General features: G+C 37.5%; 1 protein-coding gene across 1 annotated transcript in view; it reads right to left on the reverse strand.

The window, feature by feature from the left end:
• The window catches only part of CNTNAP2 (contactin associated protein 2), a 1,887,185-nt gene that overhangs the window by 262,056 nt on the left and 1,598,508 nt on the right, over positions 1-26,621 (reverse strand). The window contains exon 19 of the mRNA XM_044678981.1: positions 13,174-13,392. Coding sequence (XP_044534916.1) covers positions 13,174-13,392 — 219 coding nt within the window. The remainder of the gene's footprint in view (positions 1-13,173; positions 13,393-26,621) is intronic.

A 26,621-nucleotide genomic window follows, 5' to 3' on the forward strand; every position in this document is an offset into this window, starting at 1 on the left:
CAGAGCAAATTGAAAGTTTACTGTAGCGGTAATTTATATAACTTAATCAAGGTTAAATCCTGATTCAGAGGAGCTCTGAATCTCTGGGAAAAAATGCAAAGAGGTTGACTTGCACAAATTCAGTCAAGATCTGTGAGGATGACTGAAATGGATTGATTAATGATACCCCATTAAGTCCAACAATTGAAATTATCATATGAAATGAATATCATGTACAAAGAGTGCCAAGTTAGACTTGTCAGAAGTCCAATTTCTTGGACTGAATTTCTTTAGATAGTGTTTCCTGATTTTTAGTGAGTTTATCTTCATTTCTGCATGTCATTTTTCCTTGCCTCAAAAGGCAGGACAGTCAAGAGGTGTGAATCCCAAGTAAGAAAATCAGTCTCAAAGTAATCAATTATGTATCTTGGCCTTCTTGTTACCTATTAACTCTCTTACTCCAGTTAAAAGTGCTTACTCTACTGAGACACTAGACAGCACTTGGGCTCTTCGACACTATTTAGGTAATCACTATGTGGGTAATGAAGTAGCCTTCACAATTGTGAGGGGGTGAAGGGAGGAAGGTAGGAAGTAGGAAAAAGGATGGATGGGAGAAAGGAGAGAGGAAGGTAGAGGAGGGGAAAGGAAGGTAGTGGTCCCCAGCCCAGCAGGGGAAAATTGACCAGAGCCCTTCAGGGATCAAATAAAAGATCAGAGAGAAAACTTGGGGTTTAGAATAGCTGGGTTTTATTTAGATTAGGAAAGGGAAAAGGTTAGGTAGGGAAAATGGTCTCCTCTGCCTATCAGGTAGAGAGAGTTAGTTCTGCAGGGTCCAGAGAGAGAGAGAGAGAGAGAGCAGACTCTAGGCTCCAGAGCATGAAAAGGCACCAAACTTTCTCTTTTATACTTTCTCTGACACCTCCCACAAAGAAAGTGGGAGGTGTTGGGGGGGGGGGGAAGTTGTAGCAGGGAGTCCTGGGAGATTTAGTCTTCCAGGGCTTACAATAATTTTAAACTGCAAACAATTTAGGACTTATCTGCCATAATTTGAAGTAATGAAGGGAAATATAGTAATAAAATCAAACCATATATTGAGCTACTTGAGGGCAGGGTCTTATTTATCTTTGTATTCCCTAATATAGAATATTGCTCTATGGAATTGAATAATACCAAACAGCAAAGTAATGTTGCCTAACTTTTGTGATATATTTATTCAGAGCAACATTATAAATTAAACACAATGAGCACCAATACATCCCCTCACTAATTTTGTAAAGTACTTATGAAATATTTCCTTTGTCAAATGTAATTATAGCAACTTAAGGTATCATATTCCACAGGTCTGATTTGCTTACAAGCTTCTTTGTAGCCACATTAGATTTGATCTCTTCTAGAACCTTGGACAGCACTATTTTATGTATGTGTCTCTGGGTCTGGAGACAGGCTCTCTGGCAATTAGCTCTAATTAGCTTTGCTCTGGCTATTGGTAACACATGGTGGGCTGCTAGAGAAAGCCTTTTTTAATTTTTCCTTTATATGCCCTGTACTTTTTTCTAATTTTAGCTCTGTTGCACTCCTAACCTTGTTACAATTTGATTCTATGACTTCCCACTGCCCCCTTGTCTTCTTAATAATTTTTTTTTCTGGTGGTAGTCCTTAGAATTCCTGGGTGTAGATGGCCTCTGCAGCTGAAGTCAGGGCTCTGAGCTAGAATTAGAGGTAGATTTGGGAGTCATCAGAGGAGATTGCATTGTTGAAGCATAAGGATGAATTATCTGAAGAAAGGAGATTTGAGAGAAGATCATAGAGCTGAGAATGGATACCTAAGGAATAGAAAAAGAAATAAAAACTACCAAAGGAGTACTCCTAACTGTAGAGGGAGAATCAGAACTTCTTAGCTACATGGAAGTCAAAGGAAGATAAAATCTTAAGGAGGACAATAGAATCAAATAGTTTAGGCAGGTCAAGGAAAAAGGAAACTGAGAAAAAGCCATTGGATTTGGTGATCACGAATGAACTTAAAAAGTCTCTTATCATCTGGAATGGTAGGGAAGAAAACTAGTTGTAGGAAGTTAGGGGCTAGGTGATGAGGAAATGGACACAGTAGATTTATTAATAAGAAATCACACTTATATACTAATTTTATCCAGTTTGCAAAGCTCTTTAAGAACAATAGCTTTGTGAAGTAGGAAGGTAGAGTAGATAAACACGGAGTAAGCCAAAGTGTTAGGCAACAAAAGGAAGGAAAGACTGGTGATATCTTGGGCAGGCAAAAGAGTCAATTTTTATTTATTAATAAGCAAAACCCATGCATACTTGAAGTCATATTGTAAGGGGAAGATGTCAAGAGAAACATTAAAGGTCCCAGACAGTGAGCAACTACACGGAGCAAAAACTTTTCAGAATCAGGAAAGGAATGTAGATATTGAACATAGGCTGAGGGCTTAGCTAAAAAGAAGAGGTACTGGAGGGAAAGATGAAGAGACAGAATAAAATATTTTTTTGCATTGTGTTTTGAAACTGACTAGTTGAAGTCATAGCTAATCAACCAATAAGCATTTATTAAGCAAGGGCAAGTAGGTGGTGCAATGGATAGAATGCCAGGCTTGGAGTCAGGAAGATATAAGTTCAAATTTATCCTCAAGACACTCATTAGCTGTGTGATTCTTTGCAAGTCATTTAATCCTGCTTGCCTCAGTTTCCTTATCTGTAAAATGAGCTGGAGAAAGAAATGGCAAACCATTCTGGTATTTTTGCCAAGAAAACCCCAAATGGGGGCACAAAAGAATTGGAGAGGACTGAAATGACTGAACACCACAACAACACATAGAAGGGAGAGTCCTTGCAATCTTGGTTAGATTAGAAGGGATATTTTGGCACCACAAATGCCTCCTCAATGACGTGTATTAATTACATATTCTGATTCTGAATGGTCTTCATTATAGCCTTTTATTATGTGAGTTTCCAGTTTTGATTATAGGTTGGCTATATCCTATTGTGGTTCTGAAATAAAAGTATAATTTTCATAGGCATTTGGAAAAAACAGTTGAACAACTAGAGAAAATCCTTTTCTTGATAACAATTTCTATCTCCTCAATAAATCAAAGCATCTTAAAGACACCACCCTACAGTGGAGGAAAAAAAATTTTTTTGTACTAGAGAGGTAAGGATATTTTCTAGGTCTAGATTTTTCTCAAAGGTTTCTATCTCATTGTAGATAGGAAAGGTATAAATCTAAGGGTTGCCTGAGAATAGATTAGATTAGGCTAGTTTTGACATTTAGACAATATCCTCTTGGGAATACACAATTTACAGAAAAAGGAGAGAGCAGGTACTACTACACTTCAAGTTATAGGAAAAGGGCAATTTCAGAATGGAAATAACTCATATAGTTTCTACACTCAAATAACTAAAATTTTACTTAGTATGAATCAAAAATGTCTTTCTAGATTTGTTGAAAGTTTTTTTAATAGAACAATGTCTTTTGTGCACACAATTCAGATTGCTGTTGCAATAGAAGCTCATTTAGAACTGCAGGTGAAATGTGCATTCCTTGAGGCCCCAGTCACTGCCTATATTCATGGGTACAACTCAGGTTACTATCCATAGGATAACCCCCCCCCTCCAAACCCATCCTCCCTGACACCTTTGAAATTTAGGTAGGAACACTTTGTGGTTTGAAATCAGGTAAGGGCTTAGGGATTTGAGAAAGAAGTTCTTATACTAGAAAGCTATATACACTCATGAACTTCACTTTCCTCATGGGGATACTATGAAGAGAGTACTTTGTGAACTCTTAGGTACCACTCTACCAATGAACTCTATTATTTTTTAATTCATTTAAACTTCACTAGGTCCCTGTTGCCTATTAGATCATATAAAATGCATTTTTTGGCATTTAAAGCTCTTCAAAATCTTTCTCTAACAAATTTCATCTCATTTGTTACTGATCTTCAGAAACTTTATGGTCCAAATTTTGCTTCTTGAGGTCACCTGCACTTCATTTTCTATTTCTTGGTTTTTGTTCTACTTTTTGTACCCAATGCCTGTGACACATTCCCTTCACTTCTTACTAATCCCAGTTCACTTCAAAACTCCTTTTAAGTGCCACTTTCTTCAAGAAGCCCTTCCTTGACCTGCCCTCCTCAGACAGGTTTAAATATCTTCCCACCCCCATAATAGCTTGAATTTATTTTCTATATACATATGTGTATGCAAGCCTTTGACAAAATTTATTTTCTTGAGGACAGGATGTTTCGTTTTTGTCTTTACATCCCAAATTCTTAACAAAAGTCCTAATAGGATTTATACTTAATAAATGCTTGTTCGCTGAATATGTCAAATCTTTGTTCAGAACTACTATATGGAAAGTGCTCATTTAGGCACTAGCTATTGTTAGGTCATAAAATTCAGGAGGCAGAAATTATCTCAAGTTAACAAGGAATTTTTTGATTGCCATATGCAGTAGCCAGATTACATACATGTAGGCTAAATATACACATGCAGGTAGACCATGTAAAAACACTACAAAATTCTACCTAAATCAACCCAATTTTTATTTCTTTCAACATCCAAAAAACAAAAACAATAGTAACGACAACAAAAATAGTTCCTGTCCTCATAGTACTTATAGTTTAAGAATCAGGTTTGGTCCTAGGCCCATCGCTTAATAACTGATTAATATTAGGCAAATCATTTTTGATTTGTTTTGGATCTGTTTTTCTTCTGTAAAATGGTGGCGACATTTGTGGAAGGGAATTAAGCATTTATATTACATCTATTATGTGCTATACTCTTTCCTTTCTAACACTAAAATTCTATGATTCTTTAGGAAAGAAATCTTTGATTTTACTTTAAAAAGCTATTTCTATTTAAAATATACCTAAGTTTAAGACAAGTAGTTCTCATTTTGTAAACAGTTTATTATTTTATTGAGTTATTTAAGGGTAAATGTGTTGAGCTGTAGGGAAACAAAGGCGGGGGAGTTAAGAGCATCCCTCTCCTAAGAGTGAAAGCAATTCTATGGCAATTGGTAGTATGAAAGAAACAGGAGATTTTAATTGGGAAACTGTTTGGCAGACATTGAAAGGGAAAACAATCAAGTTTTCAGTTGAGGTGCCCAGTTTGGTAGGGGAAAAATCTCCAAAGTAAAGAACTATTAAAAGATAGGCCATGAGGGACCCAAAGAGCCCTAGAGGAAAGGGAGATCAGTAGATGCATTGCCTGAGACAGAGAGGACTAATTCAGGTTTGCCCAGTCAAGAGTGAGAAGACATATAGCTTGCCATATGATATTGGTATTTTTGTTCTTCATAGTTGCTGTTCTAGAATACTTAGTAACTCTAGATACTAAAGAAATATAAGTTATTTTGCAATAATATCTTGAACCATAAGAGTGGCTAGTCTCATTTACTCCCCTCATTGGTTGGATTTGATTATTTATGGTAAATCTTGAGAGGGAAGATAAGTGTGAGCACACAAGGAGAAGGGGTACTTTCCTATTTGCCTGGAGCCCATGAGCCAAAGTTAGACAGAAGGAGTCTTGCTTCATTCAGTATCAATGTCACTGAGAAGGATGTTTGTTGCAGAGATAAATGTGAAGTGTGGGTTCTCATATAACCTTAGCTCGTGAGGGGCCCATTTCTTGTTGTCTGCCTCTATTCAAGTTTCATTTTATCCTGGGTTGTGGAGTTTTAGAAAAAATTCCCAAAGGAAATCAGACAGCATTCAGATTTTGAGAAAAAAATGTAGGGGCAAGTTTCATGAAGATGAGAAAATAAGGTAGATATTTTGAGGATAGAATAGCTGCTTAATAAATGGGGGTGCTGAAATTTTGCTTTGAGGAAAGTATATGAGGAAAAATGAAGTGAACTTGGAGTTAACATTTCTCCCACTCCTCAAAAAAGGTCACCTTCTGTTTAGAGGGGTTGGTGCATTTTGTTCCCCTTTTTGATAAAAACTCCCAGCTGATATCAGTCTTAGCATTGAAATGTTAGAGATTTGCTCTAAGGGCCTCATGGAGAGAACAAAATTCCATAGGGGAAGTGTTTCATTTTTTTATTTTCAGCTTGGCTATTCTGATAGCACATTCACTCACCTGGGAGTCAGTATACAGGAAATGGAAAAGAGAATACAAACACTTTCTGTTCTGTTTCTAATCAGAGTGCGTGAGACTGCATGCCCTTATTCCAAACTTGTTCAGCTATTAGGAGTTGCTATTTTATTGTTACACAGAGCTGGGCGATTTTCACATCCAGAGAGTCCCATCTTTCTTCCCCTGCATACAAATGTCTGAATTTTCCATTCCCTCTGTCATTTGACATGGTAATGCCAAGCATCCCTTCTCTCTTTTGGAATGTAGTGGACAGGAGGAGCAGCTGACCAGGCAGATCAATGAAGTTTACACTTAAATTGGAAAGTCATGTAAATAAGTAGGCACTTATGATACATATGCCCTTAGTGGAACAAAAATTTTTTGAGGTCAGGGGTTATTATAGTTTGGTTTTCTCATCCCTGTCACCTAGCACAGTTCCTGGCATTTAATAAATGGCTGTTGATTTAAATTTAATTTTCTCTTCAGTCCATCAAAGAATCCCGAACTCTTGGCAGTCCTGTAGCCTCAGGGCAAGTCCTGCCTCTGAAATGAGAGAAATAAGGACACCTGATAACATCAGGTGTCAAAAATGAAAGCTCTTGCCTTGGATCAGGATGATTCCCTCTTCCCTTTGAAAATAAATCAGGCAGAAAAATGAGTAAAGTCCCTTTAAATGCTGGAGAGTTTCAGACAGAATATTAACCCCACTAAGTAGACGTGAGGTTCTGAGGAATTATAGATTCCAAAATGACTTTAGACACTGTCAGGGAACCTGCCTTCTTTCTGAAGGTGCTACCTAGTAGTTCACTGTCTTTGCTCACTGTGTGTGATCTGCTGCACCCGCCTGTTTTGAACCCTTCCCTTTTTGCCTTTCATCACCCACGATCCAGTGCTATCTGCCTTGACTCTCACTCAGCCTGACTACCACTGGTACTCACACCTGCTGCCTGTCTTGTCATGTCCTGGACCAGACGCCTGGCTCCCCAGCTGGGATGCCAGTAGTTGGGTTCCCAACAGCTATCCTAGTCTCTCAGAGTCCCATCACTGCCACTGTTGTTGCCAAGACTCTGAGCTCCCTGAGATGCTACATGACCAAAAGGGGCTTCAGCTGAATCCAGCTTGTTATCGGCTTCATTTATGTGATGACCATGGGCATGCCTGCTGCTCATTAGCCCTACGAAAAAATCTGGCCTATGGCTGCCCACAAAGGATGTGAGCCCCAGCACCTGGACCATGACTAGGCAAAGCTGTGTGATGGGCAATGCCAGGCCATCCGGGGAACAAGTCATATGCTAGCTGCTTATTATAGGACAGAGCACAGAAAAGTCCTGAGCACAGCCTTGGATAAATACCAGCAACCATTTTCTCCTTGTGACTTTTTAAAATTTTGCTGTGACTTTCTCCTCTATTAAGCCAAAGTTGTAGAACTGAACTCCCACTGCTTGTCACCACCCCAAACCACCCCCCTCGTGAGAATGTCTTCTTGTTATATTGAAGATTATAAGTAGCTGGCACTATTTCTTCCCTCTTTTATTTGGCGTTTTCAAAGGGGGTGAGTGATAACTGTGACAGTACACAGAAGTAGGCTCATCATCAGTGTCCACTCTCTGACTGGAGGCTCAGCTGGTGGATTCAGCACAGTTTATCCCTGAATAATGTGAGTAATTTATGTTTAAACTGTTCTTTTGATCATTCCCTGAGAGAAGTATTCTAGCATGACCGATGGTGGCTTTTCTGCAAACCATGGAATTTATAGATCTAGATGGAGAGATGGAAAGGACTTCAAAGACCATCTAGTTGACCTCTGTGGCCAACCCCTAATTTTACAGATGAGGAAACTGAGGCCAGAGGAGGTTAAATGACTTGACCATAGTCATCAAAATAGTACTTCAGAGGTAAGATTTGAACTCAGGTCCTCCACCTCCAAAACTAGTATTCTTTCCACTACATTATCCAATCTTATCAGTAGCTAGAATGGCACCTGTGGTACATAAGGGGAGCCACTGGAGAATGGCTGCTTCCTTTGAAGGATATGCCTTGTCTCAGTGCACCTTAGTCAAATGCCTGATGGTTACAACCATCCACTTTTGGATCAGTTAATTGAGGCATGTGACTAAACGAGGTTGGAGAGGTGGTCTGGGTATGAAAATTTAGAGAGAAAGGAAGAGAAAAGAGAAGCAAGAGAACAAGAGTATAAGCAGAAAGAGAGCATGAACCTCTGCCTTGTTTAATTTAAAAGTGCAGAATGTGTGGGATGGAAGGGACCTTAGAGTTCACCCTGTCCAGACTCCTCATTTTCCAGATGAAGGAACTGGCTGCCGATGAGTGACTTTCTCTAGGACTTCAATTCCCACCCAGAAGTTAAGTGTCCTGCTGAAGGTCACACAGTGGCAGAGAATGGATTAGACTCTGTCTTCTGATTCCCAGTCCAATAGTTTGTGACAACTGGCTTCTGTGTAACTGGATTTCACAGTTCAGGGAACTGATTGACAAGCTGGGCTGGTTCTCCCTGAGACCAGCCTCCTGTTGGTTATTACTGCTGTAGAGCAATTTGGAGAGGCCCTCTTAGGAGAAGTCTGGTCAGGATTGCCTCAAGGGGATCATCACACCGAACCCTAAGCTGTCAGGAAGCTAAAATCGAGAAGCTCAGATTTATGAGAAAAAAAAGGGAAGCGAGTCATAGTGACTATACTAAGCTTAGTTACATCCTGCATGCTTGCATGAGAAGAAATGCTGTGTCCCCAAGGGCACACATTTCTGATCTGAAAAGGTCACCTAACCTTTTTATAAGTTTATAAGTTTATAAGTGATTTTTAGTCTCCCAGCAATATAGGGACTATTTGGGAAACATTTTATTACTTGTTTGTTTGATGAGGGGTTGGGGTAGGTCCATATTGGTGCAGGGAAGATTCCTGCAGCTTCATCTCTAATTTAAATTTTTTTAGAGAGTTGCCTGGGGGCATACAGCTAGCATGTATCAGAAGTAGGACTCGTACTCGGGTCTTTCAGACTTCTGATACCAGCACTCTGTCTACCATATTGCATTGCTGTGGATAGTATTGATACAAGTCAGTCTTTATAAAACTTTACAAGCTCATTACTTGGGAAATATTTTAGTTTAATACAGCCAGGAATGGTCCTATAACCTAGGGATTCCTTGTATGTTCCTTTCTCATTTGGTCTCAAAAACCACCAGAATGTATGCTCCTTAAAAACATGGATCATTTCTTCCATTTCTGTCTTAGAATCCCCAGTGTCTAGCATAATTGAACTGTAGAAGTTTAATAAATGCTTGTTGTATTGAACTGAAAGGAAAGCCTCCTTAAATGTGTACTGATTGTGAATTTTAAATTTTCATACTCCCCCCCAAAAGCTTGTATATATATATATATGTGTATATATATATATATGTGTGTGTATTACTAATGCAAATCAAAAATCAAAAACTAAAAAGTGACCCCAGAAAATACATAATGAAGCATTCCTCTCTACTCTCTGTAGAAAAATAGTGTCAGTTTATTTTTTTAATTGAAAATTTTTATTTAATTAATTAATTTAGAATTTTTTTATGTTTACATGATTCATGTTCTTTCCCTCCCTTCCTCCCCTCACCCCCTCACCCCATAGCCAATGAGTAATTCCACTGGGTTTTACATATGTCATTGATCAAGACCTATTTCCATATTATTAATATTTGCATTAGGGTGATCATTTTAGAGTCAATATCCCCAATCATGTCCCCATCGATCCATGTGATTAAGTAGTTGCTTTTCTTCTGTGTTTCTACTCCCACAGTTCTTTCTCTGGATGCGAATAGCGTTCTTTTTTATAAGTCCCTCAGAATTGTCTAGAGTGACAGTTTAGGCAGAACATTTTACATATTAACATATATGGCCACTGAATCATTAGTTTATCAGTTGCTTTTCTTGGTAGAAGGAGGATTTAAGAAGAAAGGGGAAGAGAGAAGATTTTTTGTTCTTTCAGAAATGACAAGGATGCACAAACAAAAGTCACTGAGTAAAACTTTGAAAAAAGAAACAGCAGCCTTCCATTCCACGTGTTATAGAACTCTTTGCTAAGAAAGAAACTTTCTGATTACTAAAGAGTTTTCTTATGCCATAGAGTACTGTAATAAGTGGTCTGTTTTCATCTAAGAAACTAAATGGATTTTTAGACATTAATTCTATGTGAATTTGGATAACATGAGTCAGTTATTCCAGAGTGAGCTGATAGTTGATGTCCTGGGACTGTAAGTCCAAAAGGCCACCATTTTGGACATGGTACTCAGGGCCCAGAAGGGCTCTAAGTTCATGTTGGCAAACCTATGGCATGTGTTCTGGAGGGGGCTGTCCCCTTCCCCCTCTCTATGGCCACCTGAGGACATTTCTCACTGCCCAGCAGCCCAATGGAACCACTTCCCTCCCTATCTAGGGTAAGGTGGGGGGCTCACATGCAGAGTGAGGGTTGCAGTTTGGGCACTCAGTCTCTAAGGTCCCTAAAAGGCTTGCCATCACTGCTCTAAGTCATTACTGCAATTATAATCTTTACTATACCAGGCTATGCAGATAATTATTGCTTTATATAAATTCATATTATGCAAATTTGACTTTATGTAAAGGATTCTGAAAGCAATCAGTATTCTAAAAAGAGAAATGAGAATGATGTGGAGGAGTTGATTGAGTCTCATGGAGAAGAACAGTTGAATGAGGATTTAGTGGAATTGCTAACTGCCAAGATTGCAAAGGAAGAAAGGGAAGTTTTAGAACCTGAGGTCAAATTAAAAAGGTTCACAATGAAACAGTTGACAGAAGCATTTTATCATTTGAGTGATTCTTTTTTCTTGTATTGAAAAGATGGATCCAAATACTTCAAGATTTTTGAAAGTTAAAAGACTAGTTCAGAATAATATTGCTTGGTATCAAATGATGTATAAGGAAAAAAAAGACAGCCACTGTCCAAACATCTCTTGACACATTCATAAAAAATGTGCAGCCAACCACCAGTGATAAAAGCTAGATATAGTAAATGGGGAAGGGGCAACATACTGTTGACCTCTGTTAACTTTACTGTGTACTACTGTGCATACTTGATCATTAACTGTACATCTAATAACATAATTCTATTTATTATCATGGTATAGTATTTAATATGTCTGCATTCAGTATGTTTTATGACTTCTATAAAGACATTATTTTGTATATGCTTTTATTATATAGGCTAAGTGAAGTGGGGACTTAGGGGCAAATTTGCATCATGTAAAAGTCACTTTGTGTAGTGATCTGCTGAATGGTCAATTTACATAAACTGAGAAATGACTGTCCTAGAGTTTGCCTACTGGGCACACAACTTTCTAAAATAAAATTCATATTTCATTGTTTAGGAAAATCAACCAAGGGTCTACAATTCAAGTAGCTCAGGAACTTTTCTGTGTTATTGAGTGGGAGGGAATTATGGGTAGAAACCATTTGAAATCTGGTGATATGCAGCAAACGAGTCATACAAAATGGGCAGCTGTGGATGGGTTCTGATCTACTATGTTGGGGGAAATAACAAGATAGATGAAATATTAGAATTTCATGCAGTGAACTGAAACAGCAAAATTTTATGATCAATCTAGTTAAGCTTCAGCAACAAAACATGGGGGAATCTCACTGTGGTTTTACAAATATTCACAAGTTTCTCAAAAATACTTTGTTTCTATTCAATAGACAACTACTCACTTCCTAAAAGATTCTCATGATGGAAAGCAAACTTGAAGAATCACTGTGCTTGGAAATAGATTTTGACTTGATCTCATTTTATATTGATTTAGAAAATGTTAAAGGAGAGATTAAATTGGAGAACACCCCCCCCCATTGACAAACAAAGGCATTGGTATATGATCTTAACCTATGTCTCTCACTCTAGTCCATTGGGAGTTTGATATTTATTATTTTATCAGTATTGTTTACATTTATTATCCATTGTATAGCCTTTTGGTCATCCAATGAAAAAAAGTAAAGAGAAGTCAAAAGCCTTTTTTTTTTTTTTACTTATCAACTCTAGTGAGAGATGGGCAAACATGTGTTTCTGCTTATTTCCAAGAGGAGGAACATGGTTATCCATTCAAATGAATTCAATAAACATTTATAAAGGACCTACTACAAGGAACATTTTTGTTTGATATTAAAATATTATTGGATAGCCAGATGAATATGAAACATTTTTTCCCACACAGATCTGTCAAGGATACATTATAAAGTGGCATGGGATTGTAGATAGAAGTCTAGATTCAGGAAGAACTGGGTTCAAATTCTGCTTTTGCTACTCATTAGCTGTGTCACTATGGGCAAGTCTTTTTAGATTTTAATCTTCAAATTCCTCTTCCACAAAATAGAGATAATAAAAAATTAGAAAATATGGAAAGATCTACATGAAGTTGTGAAGAGTGGAATGAGCAGAATCAAGAGAACATTATATAGAGCAACAGATATGTTGTTTGAAGAATAACTTGGGTATATTCACCTCCAGAGAAAGAATTGATAAATAGAAATAAGTAAGATATAGTTTCAGATATATATATATGTATACATATATACATATATATATATATCTTTTTGTCAAATGATGGCTTCGCTAATGGAGGGAGTTGCCTGGGTATTTTAAGGTACCAAATAAACAAATTTAAATAAAAAAACCCTATAGAACATTCCTTGTGGAGTTAGGAGGCTCAAATGAGATCCAACATGTAAAGGACATAAAGAATCCTTCAAGTGATACACAAATAAATGTCACATAACATTATATACAGAAATTTAATTAAGTATCTACAATCACAGTGATACCAAATAAAAGAGACAGATCTGAAGACAAGTTTCCTAATGGTAAGCTGGCTGTTTTTCGCACTGCAGAAATACTGCAGTTAATTGTCTCCTAAAAGAATGGAAAATCACAGAATTGGGAGAAAATCCCAAAGAAAAATCCCCGAACTGGGTTAACTCACCAGTTCATAGAATTATCAGTATTTAAGTCATCGTTGAGAAACAAAACTCTCTTCTGTAGTTTTGAAGCCATTCACATTGCTGCTATGATTAGGATTGATGATACTTTCCTTTTACTTACCTACATACAGCTGGCTGTAAAGCTCTAGGCGTGTGTGACCTTCTGTAGGTGCCTTTCGCACCTGTTGTGGCAACTGGTCCACCTGCAGACTTGCCTGCTTGACGTTTCTCTCGGCAATGACCCGATGCCACTGGTCATCATTGAGTGGCGAGGGAGACCTAACGACAATCTCCACTGGCCCGTTTCCAACATCAAAGGAGAAGGACACCTCGGTGGCAGCTGGAATAGCAGACAGAGAGGAAGGAAGGTGAATACTGGTGCTCATACACTTCACACAGAAGGCATTTCTCATGAAGAGATAATCACAGACTTAAAGCACAAACCTGCCACTTGTTGTGAAGTTTAAAAATTATTAGTAGCCATTTGGGGCACCTATATGGCATAAGTTGGAATCTGAGCATTGCTCTATATTGATTCCTTAGCCCAGTTATAAGAACTAAGATGATTTTATCAGTCAATAAGCAGTCTGAATGGCTCCAGAGAATCAGACTCTCGTGTTAGCAAAAGCTTTAAATGTCCTTTTGGGGTCCAGGGAGGATCTGTTTCATTACCCCATAGATCTAAGATAGGGAGGGCAAGTCAGTCAGGAGGAGCAAAGCTATAACTTTACACGTGGATGTCATCTGCCTTTGGGTTTCATCTTATGATTTTCTATGAATCACTTTTGCACACTCCACCCTTTTCCTCTACCTCTAGGACATGCACTTTAAGAAAAATTCACAGAAAGAAGCAAGTTGAAGCATGTCATTATTTTTCTGAGCTAACTAAAGCTAATATTTCATGCAGGTGAATGATATCATCCTTTGATCTTTTTCTGGGCTTTAGACATTCATCCTTCCCTTGTATCAGGATGCTATCCAATTACTGGTACTTAATTAAAGCCCTTCTGGTGCCTCTTTGCACTGAATGACTATCAGAGATTATGAAAAGAATTTTTTTGCAGCTTTTTTCATCATAACACAGATATTTGAATCTCTCAATGTTGTGGGAGCATTGAGAGAAAGTATGGGCCTTTGCAATCATGTGCTTACATGACCTGTGGGGATTTTTGTAGAAGATATGAAAATGCCTCCTTTCATGTTTAATCACATATAACCTGTAGGATTTATAAGGAATCCCCAAGATAGAGCTTTCTAAAGAGGGCATAGTTGAGACAGAGCCAGAGAGCTATTGGTTCATTTCATCATTTCCTTCCCAAACTTGTCCTTCCACTTAGTTTCCCTGTTTATATTGACAGTAATGCAAATCTCTCAGTCTGCTAGGATGAGAAGTCCCTTTCCTTCTCCACTATTCTTTCAATTAATTCGTTGTCAACAATTTCTGCCTATTTTACTTTCATCCATCCATTCATATCTATCTCTCTATCTCTATCTATCCACCAGTCTGTCTATCTGTTTAGTTTGTGTCTGCCTGTGTTAGGATATGAATTTCAATATGGTTCTGTCAGTAGTTTTGTAACTGGATAAGTTATTTTGAGTCAGTTTTCTTATCTGTAAAATGAGAGGGCTATACTAGGTCAGGTATTCTTAGCCTTGGGTTTTGTGAACTTGTTTAAAAATATTTTTGAAAACTATATTTTAATATAATTGGTTTCCTTTGAATCTTTTTTATCTTATCTTACATATTTAAAGACCTTTTTTTTTTCTGAGAAGGGGTCCATAGGATTCACTAGATTGCCAATGAGATTCATCACATGAAAAGCTTAAGAATCCTTGGACTAAATGATCTTCCAGGTTATTTTCTGTTCTGACTCCTGTGGTCTAGAAAGCTGTTACTAACCATTCATATTTGTTTTTAAGATTAACAAACAGAAGGGTGGCTATCTTGGAGAGCTAAGCTTTCTCTTTGGATGAGGTGAAAAAGGTTTTAAGAATAGAGTACTTGGAGAGGGTGAGCCTTAGTAGACATCAAAATTGGGATCCTGGGTGACCTAATTGTTATCAAATTGGAGAATGGGAATCAGCTCCAAGATTCTTTTGAGCATCAAGAACAGCTTGACTATTGAGGGCTACTCTTTTCTGTTTTGCCTTGTTTTCTCTTGCCTTGGTTGATCCTCCCTCTGGTCTCAAAATGTGCCTGAACCTCAGTATCTGTCTTTGTCTTATTCTTGGATTACTTTGTCCTGAGTTTGTTGGTGTTTCCTTGCTGAACACTGCCTCTTATAATTGTGTCTCCCTCCTGAGTTTACACATAGGCTTAGCTGCAGCCACTTACTTCACCAGGACTTTGAGAACAACATAGCTGATAATATAATTTGGGCTAGCCTGGGTCTCAAATTTTTGCATACCCAGTTTTGCTCAAAGTTATCCAATTAGGAAGTATGGGTTAAGTGCTTACTAGATGCCAGACACTGTGCTGAGTGCTGGTGATTAAAGAGGGGTAAAAGACAGTTCTAGGTATCAAGGAGCCTGCAGCCTATTTGGGGAGACAATATGTGAAGAACTTTGTACAAACTATAATCAGGATAAACTGGAGATGATCATCAGAGGAAGTCATTTCCATTAAGGGGGAGTCTGAAAAGCTTCTTGCAGAAGCTGAGATTTTATCAGAAACTTGAAGGAAGTCAGGAAAGAAGCTAAATAGCTTAGTAGAGGAGGGAGAGAGTTCCAGGAATGGAGAACAGCAAGCAAAAACAACTGCCATCAGGAGATGGAGTTTCTAGTTTAAGGAACAGCAAGAAGATCAGTGCCACTGGATGGCAGAGTACTTTGGAGGTCAGAGTGTAAGGCGTAAAAAAGATTGGTAGTACGAAGGCAGATTACAGAGGGCTTTAAAAGACAAAGAAAGGATTTTTATTCTATTGCTGCTATGGAAACAGAGGACAGTTGTCAGCTAGACGTATAAGAACACTGCATACCTCAGTGTCCAGTTGTGGATGTAGAGAAATGTCCAGGGAAGACAGTAAGGAGGAATGATCCAGAGAGAGGAAAGGATTATAAAATAATTTCTTAACTTGATTCTAGATTTACCTAGGGATGATCTTGGGATTGACTTTTCTTTCAAAAATGAACTTAGTTCCTCTCCCTTATGAGAAGATGATGCTAATAGAGAAAAATAGCAAATAAATATAGTACTTTATACTGACATTACCTTTCTCCAAAGGACTTCAAAAAATAGTAAAAACAAGAGAGATAGACTAGCGATTCTTCTAAGTCCTAATGGGTTTATTTGAATATCATGGAGTTTTACAGATGGAAAGTACTGGAGTTCCTTCATCTAGTTCAGCCCACTCATTTTAAAGATAAGGAAACTGAGGTCAAGAGAAGCCCAGATAGATTCTGTATTGCAAATTGCAGTATTCTTTCATCTATGTATATTTTCATATCTCTATAGGATCTAGTGAGTACTAGAAAGGTATGATTTTCTACTGAGTTGAGGGACACCTATTCACTAGATTAATAGCTAAAATTTTTGTTTGGCTTTAAGGTGGCAGTCTAAATAGGTGTCTACAGTCCAGTCCCACTGTTTCATATTGGCTCTTTCTCTCTGTCAGCTGGAAGACTCAAACATTATCATAAGTTTTCTTCACTCCAACTTTAACCACTCAATATTCTAATGAATACCATCCATTACTTTCCAAAATTCATGACTTGCTACTTTGAGAAGGGATTAAAGGATTGTTAACTTTGTGGGTTTCAGATATATAGGTAACTTTCTTGTATATTGTTGTAATTTTTGTATTCATCTCCATAGTGCCCCTAAAGTAGTGGTATAAGCATTGACTTTTTTTTTCCTTTTTTAAAATTAAGGACAGGGTTCTTTGGAGATGGGCCAAAAGTCATTATACAAGTAAAGACCAACAAAATTTTCTAAATCTCCCTTAGCTTTGGTGAATTCTCACCAACAATAAAGATGGTGATTTGGAAGAAGTATACATGTCTGTGAAATCAGATTCATGATGTTTAACGCTTCTCAACATACAGCTTTCCTTGGCTGTAATCTAATTAAGAATCAAGGTGGCATAGCAGAGAGAGTATTGAACTTGAAGCCAGAAGATCTCAGTTTGAGTCTGCTTCTTCCATTACTGTGTAATACTGCACATCGGCCACAAAACACTCACAAAAACTACCACCCTGTGTTGCTGTGAGCATCTAATGAGATTCAGTTCAATTCAACAAATGCATATTAAACTCCTACTGTGTTCAAGACATTGTTCTAGACATTGAGGATACAAAGACAAAGACAAAAACTGTCCCCGGGCACAACCAAATAAAACAGGCAAATATGTATTAAGTATCTACTAGCTACCAAACAATCAACTAAATGCTAGAAATACAAAAGTGAAGCAGTTCCTTCCTTCAAAAGGGTTATATTCTAATGAGGAGAGGGAAAAATAAACATAAAATATAGTTATATGCCAAATATCTTTTGTGCAGATCCAAAGTAATCTTAGAAGAGGAGTCACTACAGCTGGGAGTATAAGAAAAAGTCTCAGAGAAGAAGGCATGTAAGCCAAGACTGAATGAAACCAGGGATCCAAGAGTCAGCGATAATGAAGGAGAGCATATGAAGGAACAACCAATGCAAAAGCATGGAGATGGGAGATGGGAGATAGGATTATGTAAGTGTGGAATACAACAAACAGGCCAGTATATCTAGATCACAGAGAGTGTGGAAGAAGCTTAGAAGGTACACTAGTGACTGGCTTTTAAATACCAATGAGAGGAATTTTTATTTGATTACTGAAATAATGGGGAAATTCTGGGGTTTACCAAGTAAGAGGGTGGTACAGATGATTGTTTTTCATTTTTAATATTGTTTGAACCTGGATTTATGTGGCTAAAATTTTCTAGCTTAAAAAATTTATTGTAGATGTGTAAGGATAAATGATAAGGGATAAGGAGAAATTCATAGATTGTCTTTAAGAGGAAAGGAGGAGAATTTAGATACAAATCATGGAAGAGGATTCTGGAAAGAGAGGAGGATCTTGGGAGTTGACTGTTTGTAACTGTCCCTCCTGTTCTAGCTTTCCACTGAGCTGGATCTTTGTTCTGGCAACTCCTTGGAAGAACTAATCTTATGGAAAGATTAGGGATTCCTGGGTTGGAGAATTGCCTTGGAGTAGACTGCCTTTTCCCTGGAGTACAGAGATCAACTTGTCTGAGATCAACTGGTCAGAGATCAACTGGGTTAAGATAATCTCAAGGGTGTTGTCATCTGGGACACTAGGTTACTTAGGAAGCTGATCCCAGGCTTGAGAGGAGATTCAGGCTAACAAGGAGTCCTGTCTCCTCTGCCTTCTTAAAGGCAATCTGGGTAATTAGATTAGCAGATAATCACACAGCATTGGGGGTTTTAGATAAGAGCTGGGAGTGTATAGGCAGAGCCTATAGAAGAAAGGAACCAGGACCTTTAGTGAGGTGCATAGAAGTTGGGTTGAGTCTAGATTTTGTAGTGTTAGGACCCTATCTACCCTTTTCCCTTACACCAATTATCAAAATAAATGTGGTTTCTAAAGCCCAACGATTTTTTGCTTTACTGGCCTTGGGGAATGTCCCTAGGTGAGTATTTCTCACCTCCCATCCATCTAGGCCTTTCCCAAACAATCTACCTCCATCTTTCAGATGCCAGATTGACCTCATAGATACTCTAAGGCAGTGATGGTAAACTTTTCAGAGACTGAGTGCCCCAAATGCAACCCTCACACCACATGTGAGTCACCCCAAACCCCGGGCAGGGGAGGGAAGAAGCACTCCCATTGGGCTGCTGGGAAGAGGGGTGGGTGATGTGAGAAATATCCTCAGATGAGGTGAAGAGGGGTAAGGGAGCAGCCCCCTCTGGCATGTGTGCCACAGGTCATCTTTAATTTCACTAGGATGAGGAGGTTCCAAGGTAGAAATTCCCTCTGCCAGTATAGAACTATTCCTCATCTGAAATAAAGGTCTTAGAGAATTGCCTGGGGACACTTGGACCTTAAGTGGCTTGCCTAGGGTTACTTAGCCAGTATGGGTAGGAGGGTGGATGTAAACCCTCTAAGCCAAGTAGTCTCTTCTTATGTCATTATGAATAATAAAGGTCCTTACAAATAAAGATTGTTTCACTAAATGTTTTTCTAACAATAACACTGGGAAGTAGGTAATGCAAGTATTCTTTTCATTTGTACAATAGGGGAAGGGAATGGTGGGGGAATAGAAAGGGGGAAAAAGAAGGGAGGGTAGGAGAATTTAACTTTATTATTTACTCTTTTAGGTTCAGATAAAATCATTGCTTTTTCCATATGTAAAAAAGGAATTTTTTTTCTCATTCAGTAGAATAAATGAAGACTTCAACATTTACAGTCAAATCTATCATAGTTAAGGTAAGAGTTGCTTTTATGTTTCTGTCATTTATTTTTTTGATTCGGGGAAAATCAGAGGTAGAAAAAGTTTGAATTTAATGGAATACATTGTATACTGTACTGGTTGAATCATTCTGCAAAAGGGTTAACCATGAAAAAGAAAGTCTGGATGATCACCTCAGGTAACCTGCAGGAGAGAAATTGCTGAGGTTCAAAGATTCAAATGGTGACCTCATTGGTCGATTTATGACAAGGTATTACTAAAATATGCCTTTAGAGATAGGACAAAATCTTTACCAGATTTTAGTATCTTCTTTCCTTCATGTAAAATCCCAGCAGGTGGCAGTATGTACTTGCTTTTCTGACTACAGAGGGGGCATCCTCAAATGAATTACACTGCTTAAAATACTGAGTGACAAATACAGGAAATTTGGACGATGGATAAGATTGGAAAACTTTTTCTTCCCTGAGTGCTAAAAACAGCTGTGATCTCACTGGCAGTCAAGGTGGAAAAAGAAGGTGAAGGAAAGAAGAAAAAAGAGAAATGAAAAGGAGAGAAGGAAGCATGAAAAGAAGGGATAATAAAAATAAGATCATCAAAGAGAGAAAAAAAAAGCAGACCTGAGAAGCCCATAATCATAAAAATCAACTGAAAATACTTCAGTAGTTCTAAAACTATTAAACAGTCTCACTAGCTATTGAGAGATCCCATCATCTCTCAAACCTCATGTCTTTCTGACAAAACCACAGGAGTGAGTGATAGTAACATTTTCCCCTTTATTTCACCTCTGAAAGATGGGGTTCTTGCCAGAACTAAAGTTTGGTCTGGCAGGGGAGGGAACGATAGCCTATGGGAGATTGAGTTGAGAATAGGTAGAGGGTGGGAGATAGGGTGAAAATGAGGTTTCCTTGGTGACCCAGAGGCTACAGAATGGAGACAGTGTTGATGGTGTTAGCTAGAATTCTGGGAAGGAAGGAGACTATGATAAATAAACTCTAGTCCAGGGTAAAGCCCCCTGTAGCCCTTGGAATTCACCCTCCAATTTTCAAAACATACACTATATAGTCCTCTTGGCTCAGTGAAAGATATATATTCTTATTTAAGCAGATGTATAAGGACAGGAAGGGAACAACCCTTCAGAGGAGGTTGGAAAATTCACACTACTGTGAAAAGAGTTATTTTGACTCTGACTATTTCAAGAACTAACAATTTATCATACGCTCAGGCTAATTTTATGAATAATCACAAGATCTTGTTTTTAGGAAGCAAGCTACCCCATGAGGAGCAAGCAAAATTTTTCTTTGGGGATAATTTCTCTTTTCTCTCTAACAAATATAGAGCTAGAAGGGCTATTAGAGCTCATCTAGTCCTGTTCTTTCTTTTTACAGATGACAAGACTGATGCCAGAGAGGCAGGCATTTTGTGTTACTTTTTTTTTTTTACTTTTACATTTGCAATATAGTCATATATTGGTCCGAGGTCATACAAAGAACTAGAATTTGAAAAAGACCCTCTCATTTGAAATTCTCCACTCTTTCCACTATCCCATCTTCTTTTTCTTAGTGCTCTTTTTATTTTCTTTCATGATTATAGTGATAAAACAACAATAATAATATCTCAAGCTTAAGTGTGGATGACCTGCATTTCACAGAGGCAAGGTCCATACATTGCAGCGTCTAAAAGGTCCTGACAAAAGAAGAAGCTTCAAGACCAGGTCCAGTGATGGTCACCAACAACCAGCCTAGTTAAGTTTAGAGAACTCTGACTTCTATATTGGGTAGAGAGAAATGTGCTATTTTGGCCACAGCAGCTCTCTAAAGCTGAAACATGGAGATGTTGACATCTGTATTACCAGATAAAAGGAACTGAGAAAATCCCAGTTCTTTTAAGCATTTATATGTAATGATGATGACGATATCAGCTATGTAATGGAAGGCAAATTTGGTTAAATATTATCAATAAATTTTATGGGAAAATAAACTAAAGAGTTTGCTTGAAATCAAGTTTGTAATGAAACCAGGAATAGAAATTGTTTTATTGTAGTTGTTGTCATCTCCTGATTTCTCTATCCTATTCTTGGCCTAGAAATATCACCTTTCTTTGAAAAAAATTTAGACTTATTTGTAGCCAAATAGTGGCCTCTGCTTCCCTGAAGTATACAGTATCCGAATTTTCCATACTCTCCAAATCATGATGACTACTATGTACTGGTCTCTGGTTATTCACTGTCCTCCAAAAATTCAGTAGCCAGAATTCTATGATCTATTCCTTCCAACCACACAAAAAGATATCAGACACTGGATCTTACCATTACTACATTAAAAGGATCTTATTATTATAGTGTTCTATTTCCCTAATAAAAAATTCTGACATTACTCTGAACACACCTCCTACCACTTCATTTCTCCCACTTACCCCATCCTTTGTCTTCATTGAGATCACCCTGTGGGATTTTCTCAGACAATCATCCTTGTTCTGACTTTATTTTCTTCTCAATCCAGTTTTAACCATATAGTTTGCCAATTTAACACTACAACATTCTCCATTTTGGAATTCTTTGCCTCCAATTGCCTTCCTCCTTAAAAATTCCTATTTAATTATATATATTTCTATTCTCTCAAGTCATCCAGACTCCTAGAAAAATCATCATTCACTGAACCCATTTTCTCTCACTGCTCAGCACTTCGTATTCTGATTTCTGACCTCGTCACTCACCTCTTGCCTTAAAAGTAACCATATTTTCTTAATTGTGAAATATGAAATCTTTTTTTCCATTCTTAAATTTCTTGAGTTGTCTACTACATCTATCACTGCTGACTTCTAAATATTCTCTTTCCTTGTAGTTTTCATGTCACTGTTCTCTCCTTGCTTTATCTACCGAATCAGTCTTCAGCCTCCATTTCTGGATCCTGATTAATATTATACCCCAAGTTGTAAATTTTTCCCATTGCTCTTTCCCAGACCTTCTATGCCTCTGTCTCTGCTTTCATATTCTTGGAGCTATAATCAGCCTCTATAAGTTCAAAAATTGTTTCTATACTGATAATTTTAAGATACGTATATATGAACGTATGTATACATCTGCAGCCCTAATCTCTCCCCTGGGCTTCACAACTACATCTCCAGGTGCCAAATGGATATTGCAAAGTGGAAGTGTAGGAGATATTTCTGATTCAAATCATCTAAAGTCAAACTCATTCTTCCCTTTCCCCTTTTGAATTTACCATTTTCCTAAGCTTATCTAGTCCTGTTGATGGTATCATCATTCTTCCAATCTTTTAGGTTTGTTTCACTGGTATTATCCTTGACTTCTTACCTTCCCTCACCCCACATATCAATTAACTTTCTAACTATTGCATTTTCCAGCTAAAAAACATTTCTTGAAAAGCTACCACTTTATTTCAGGCTCTCATCACCTCTCAAGTGGATTCCTACAACAGCCTCCTGATTGGTCTTTCTGTCTCATATCCCCACCTTTCCAGTTTATTCTAAATACGGCTGCTGGAATCACTTTCCTTAAGCATAGGTCTGACCATACTATTTCTGCTACTTAACAAATTGCCAGTGGTTTCTTATTGCCCCTATAACAAATAGAGAATCCTCTGTTTGGCTTTTCAAATTCTTCATAACTTGACCCCAATCTATCTTTCCAGCCTTGCTCAATGTTACTCCCTTTTGGAATACTGACATTCAGTCTAACTGACCTCACATGGATACTCATTCTCCAGCTTCTAAGCCTTTGTGCTGCTTGTACCTCCTGCCTGGAATGCACTCCTTTCCTACTTTTGCCCCATAGAAACCAACCCTCTCTTGCTTTGAGACAGTTCATACACTACCTACTACATAAAGTCGTTCCTGACTCCCTTATGTACTGGAGCCCTTTCTTTCAAACCACCCAGAATTTACTTACATTTTATTGATTTGAATTTGCTTCATATTTTCTCTTTCTTTGTCTGTCTCTCTGTATATCTCTGTACAGACACACATATACATCCCCTCATCAGAATGTAAGTTTATTCCCAGAACCCAATATTGTGTTTAGCACATAGTTGAAGCTTAATAAATACTTGGTGATTGCCAGGAGAAAAATCTTTCGAAAACAGTCATTATGATTCCGGATGATGTGATAGAATAATGAAATTCCAGAGGTAAAAGAGACCACAGAAATAATGAAGTTCAGTGCTTTCATTTTGAAAAATGGACCTCAGTGAGGACTTTTGTTTTTAAATCACAGTAATTCTTGGACCTATGCGATCATTGAGTTGCCCTTATGAGAACAATAATGTGGACAACAAAGTTAAGTAAAATTAAATGTCACAATAACCAGATTTGATGATATAAATGTTTATGTGTGTGTGTATATATATATATATATATATACACATACATATACACACTTATGGCTCAGTCCTTTTACCTCTCTAGTTATATTTGGGAGAAAACTCTTTCTCTAGTCTTTATAAGATGGCTTCATAATTCCTTTTTATCATCTTCTGAGACCGATATAAATACATATACACATACGCATATACATATCTCGTTCCCTACCCAGAGGTCCCTACCTCTCTCCCCAAAGAAGGGTTTCATAGGCAGCTAGGGGGCTCAGTAGATAGAGAGCCAGGCCTAGAGATGAGTGGTCCTGAGTTCAAATTTGACCTCAGACACTTCCTAGTGATCCTGGGCAAGTCACTTAACATCAGTTGCCTAGCCTTTATTGCTCTTTTGCTTTAGAACTAATACATAGCACTGATTCTTTTTTTAACTTAAAATTTTTAAAATTATATTAGAAACAAATTTTGACAATAGTTTTCTGATATAGCATCAATTCTAAGACAGAAATAAGAGTTTTTAAAAAATAGTGTTTTGTTATTTCTTCTCCAAGAGCAAGACTGGTCATCAAGGTTACTTAAGACTTTAGCTTCCTTTTTGTGTTATTTAGGTTTACAATTTTAAAGTTATTTTGTTCATTGTTCTGATGGTTCTGCTAATTTCACGCTGTATCAATTCATACAATTCTTTACTTCATTCATTTTGCAGATGAGAAAATCAAGGCCTAAAGATGTTAATTGACTTGTTGAGGGTCACATACTTAGAGGCAGAAGTTGTGATTGAAACTAGTTTTTTCCTAGCATATTTCACTTCTCGCCATAAAAAGTATACCAATAAAAAGGTCAAATGCTTAAGCTTTTGGAGGAAAGGAAGGATAAATAACACATTTTCAATTTTCTACAGCTTCAGTCTGAAAATAATAAGATTTTATGAGTCAAATAAAACTATATAAACACAAGAGAAAACTTGGTTAATAGTAGCTTTTTCAAAGTCTTTCTGGAGCTTGTGAATCAACTTTAAGAAATGATTTTTTAATAAGCAGGAGCTGAAAACTTCTTGACTTTATGAAAATTATTTTCTTTACACTTATTGATTTAAACATTTTGTTTAGGTTTTTACATAATATATCCACAAAATTATTTATTTAGGAAAATAAGCAAAAGAGAAATATCAAAAATGATATAAAAACAAAAGACCATGTTTTAAAATTCAAAGTCATTCTAATTTTAGTCTTCTCTATGGATTTCACTATTACCTGAGAATACCTTGAATTTAATTATCTTTTTAAAAAAAGCATCCTCTAAAATTCCACATATTAGTAACCTTTCCCCAATTAAAATGTTATATCTTGTATATAAAATCTAAGATAAAGGGGCAGCTGGGTAGCTCAGTGGAGTGAGAGTCAGGCCTAGAGACAGGAGGTCCTAGGTTCAAAACCCGGCCTCAGCCACTTCCCAGCTGTGTGACCCTGGGCAAGTCACTTGACCCCCATTGCCCACCCTTACCAATCTTCCACCTAGGAGACAATACACCGAAGTACAAGGGTTTAAAAAAAAAATCTAAGATAAGAGTTATATGCCTTATGAATGAAGAGAGAAGTGTGGGAGAATGTCCTGACTGAAGAGGGAATTTCCAAAATACCTAAGGAGAAATACCTATGGAGAATCTATTGGGTTTGAGGTCCCCAAAAAATGATTAAATTGAAGAATGAAGCCATATTGTAGAAAATTGGGAGGGAGAAAGAATGAGTTAACTAGAAAAAGAAAGGGATTGAGTCAAGGAAATTATGTTCCAGGAAAAGGGGAGACCAATTCAGTAAGATTCATGGGAGTGGACCCAGGCACATTCCCCTTGGTAGCTCAGGTGACACCAGAGAGTACATGTTCAACAAGGCTCTCATGGCTCAGGGTCAGACCTTGAGAACCCAATAAGGAAGGCTCTGGTATCCCTAAGGACTAGTACTGAAGGAAATCCCTCAGCACCAATTTTAGGAAAGTCATTAGACTAGCCCGGAGTTATCAAACAGAGAGCCCATTAAGAGTCTCAGGTGACCCACAACACTCCTGAATGTAACCTAGACCAGATTTAAATATAACTGGGAAATATTTAATATGGTAAATAAAAACAGAATAGAACATAAGTATTGTTAATTTATAAGTTTGGCAGTCAATATATGGTCCACAGGAACCCTTACCTACAGATTAGTGACTTCTGTTTCTATCTGAGTTTGAGACCACTGGATTTGGCTAGTGTGTTAATTTGTGCCAAGTTGAAGCGAATCATAAGAACATATAATTTGTAACTTAACTTCCTTTCACTAGATGGCAAGGGCTCTATACATGGTAGTAAAAGCAATCCTGGTACTTTGATAGTCTTTAAAGGTGGTGCTAAAGAGGATACTACCTACAGGAGGATTGAGGGGAAATACCCAAGGAAAAGTGAAAGTACAGGTGAAGAACTCATAGCTCCAACATATATATATATATCAGAAATATGAAAATATATGAAATGTATATATATATATGTATACATATATATATATATATAATATATATACTTAAAGAAGACCCTTACCTTCTGCCTTGGAATCAATACTATGAATTGGTTCTAAGGCAGAAGAGTGGTAAGGGCTAGGCAATGGGGGTTAAGTGACTTGTCCAGTGTCATACCACTAGGAAGTGTCTGAGTCCAAATTTGAACCCAAGACCTCCCGTGTCTAGACCTGGCTCTCAATCCACTGAGTTACCCAGCTGCCCCCTCCAAGAGATATATATATATATATGTATATATATATATATATATATACATATATATGTGTGTGTGTGTGTGTGTGTGTATTTA

This window comes from Gracilinanus agilis, chromosome 5, assembly GCF_016433145.1.
Source record: "Gracilinanus agilis isolate LMUSP501 chromosome 5, AgileGrace, whole genome shotgun sequence".
Classification (NCBI taxonomy): Eukaryota; Metazoa; Chordata; class Mammalia; order Didelphimorphia; family Didelphidae; genus Gracilinanus; species Gracilinanus agilis.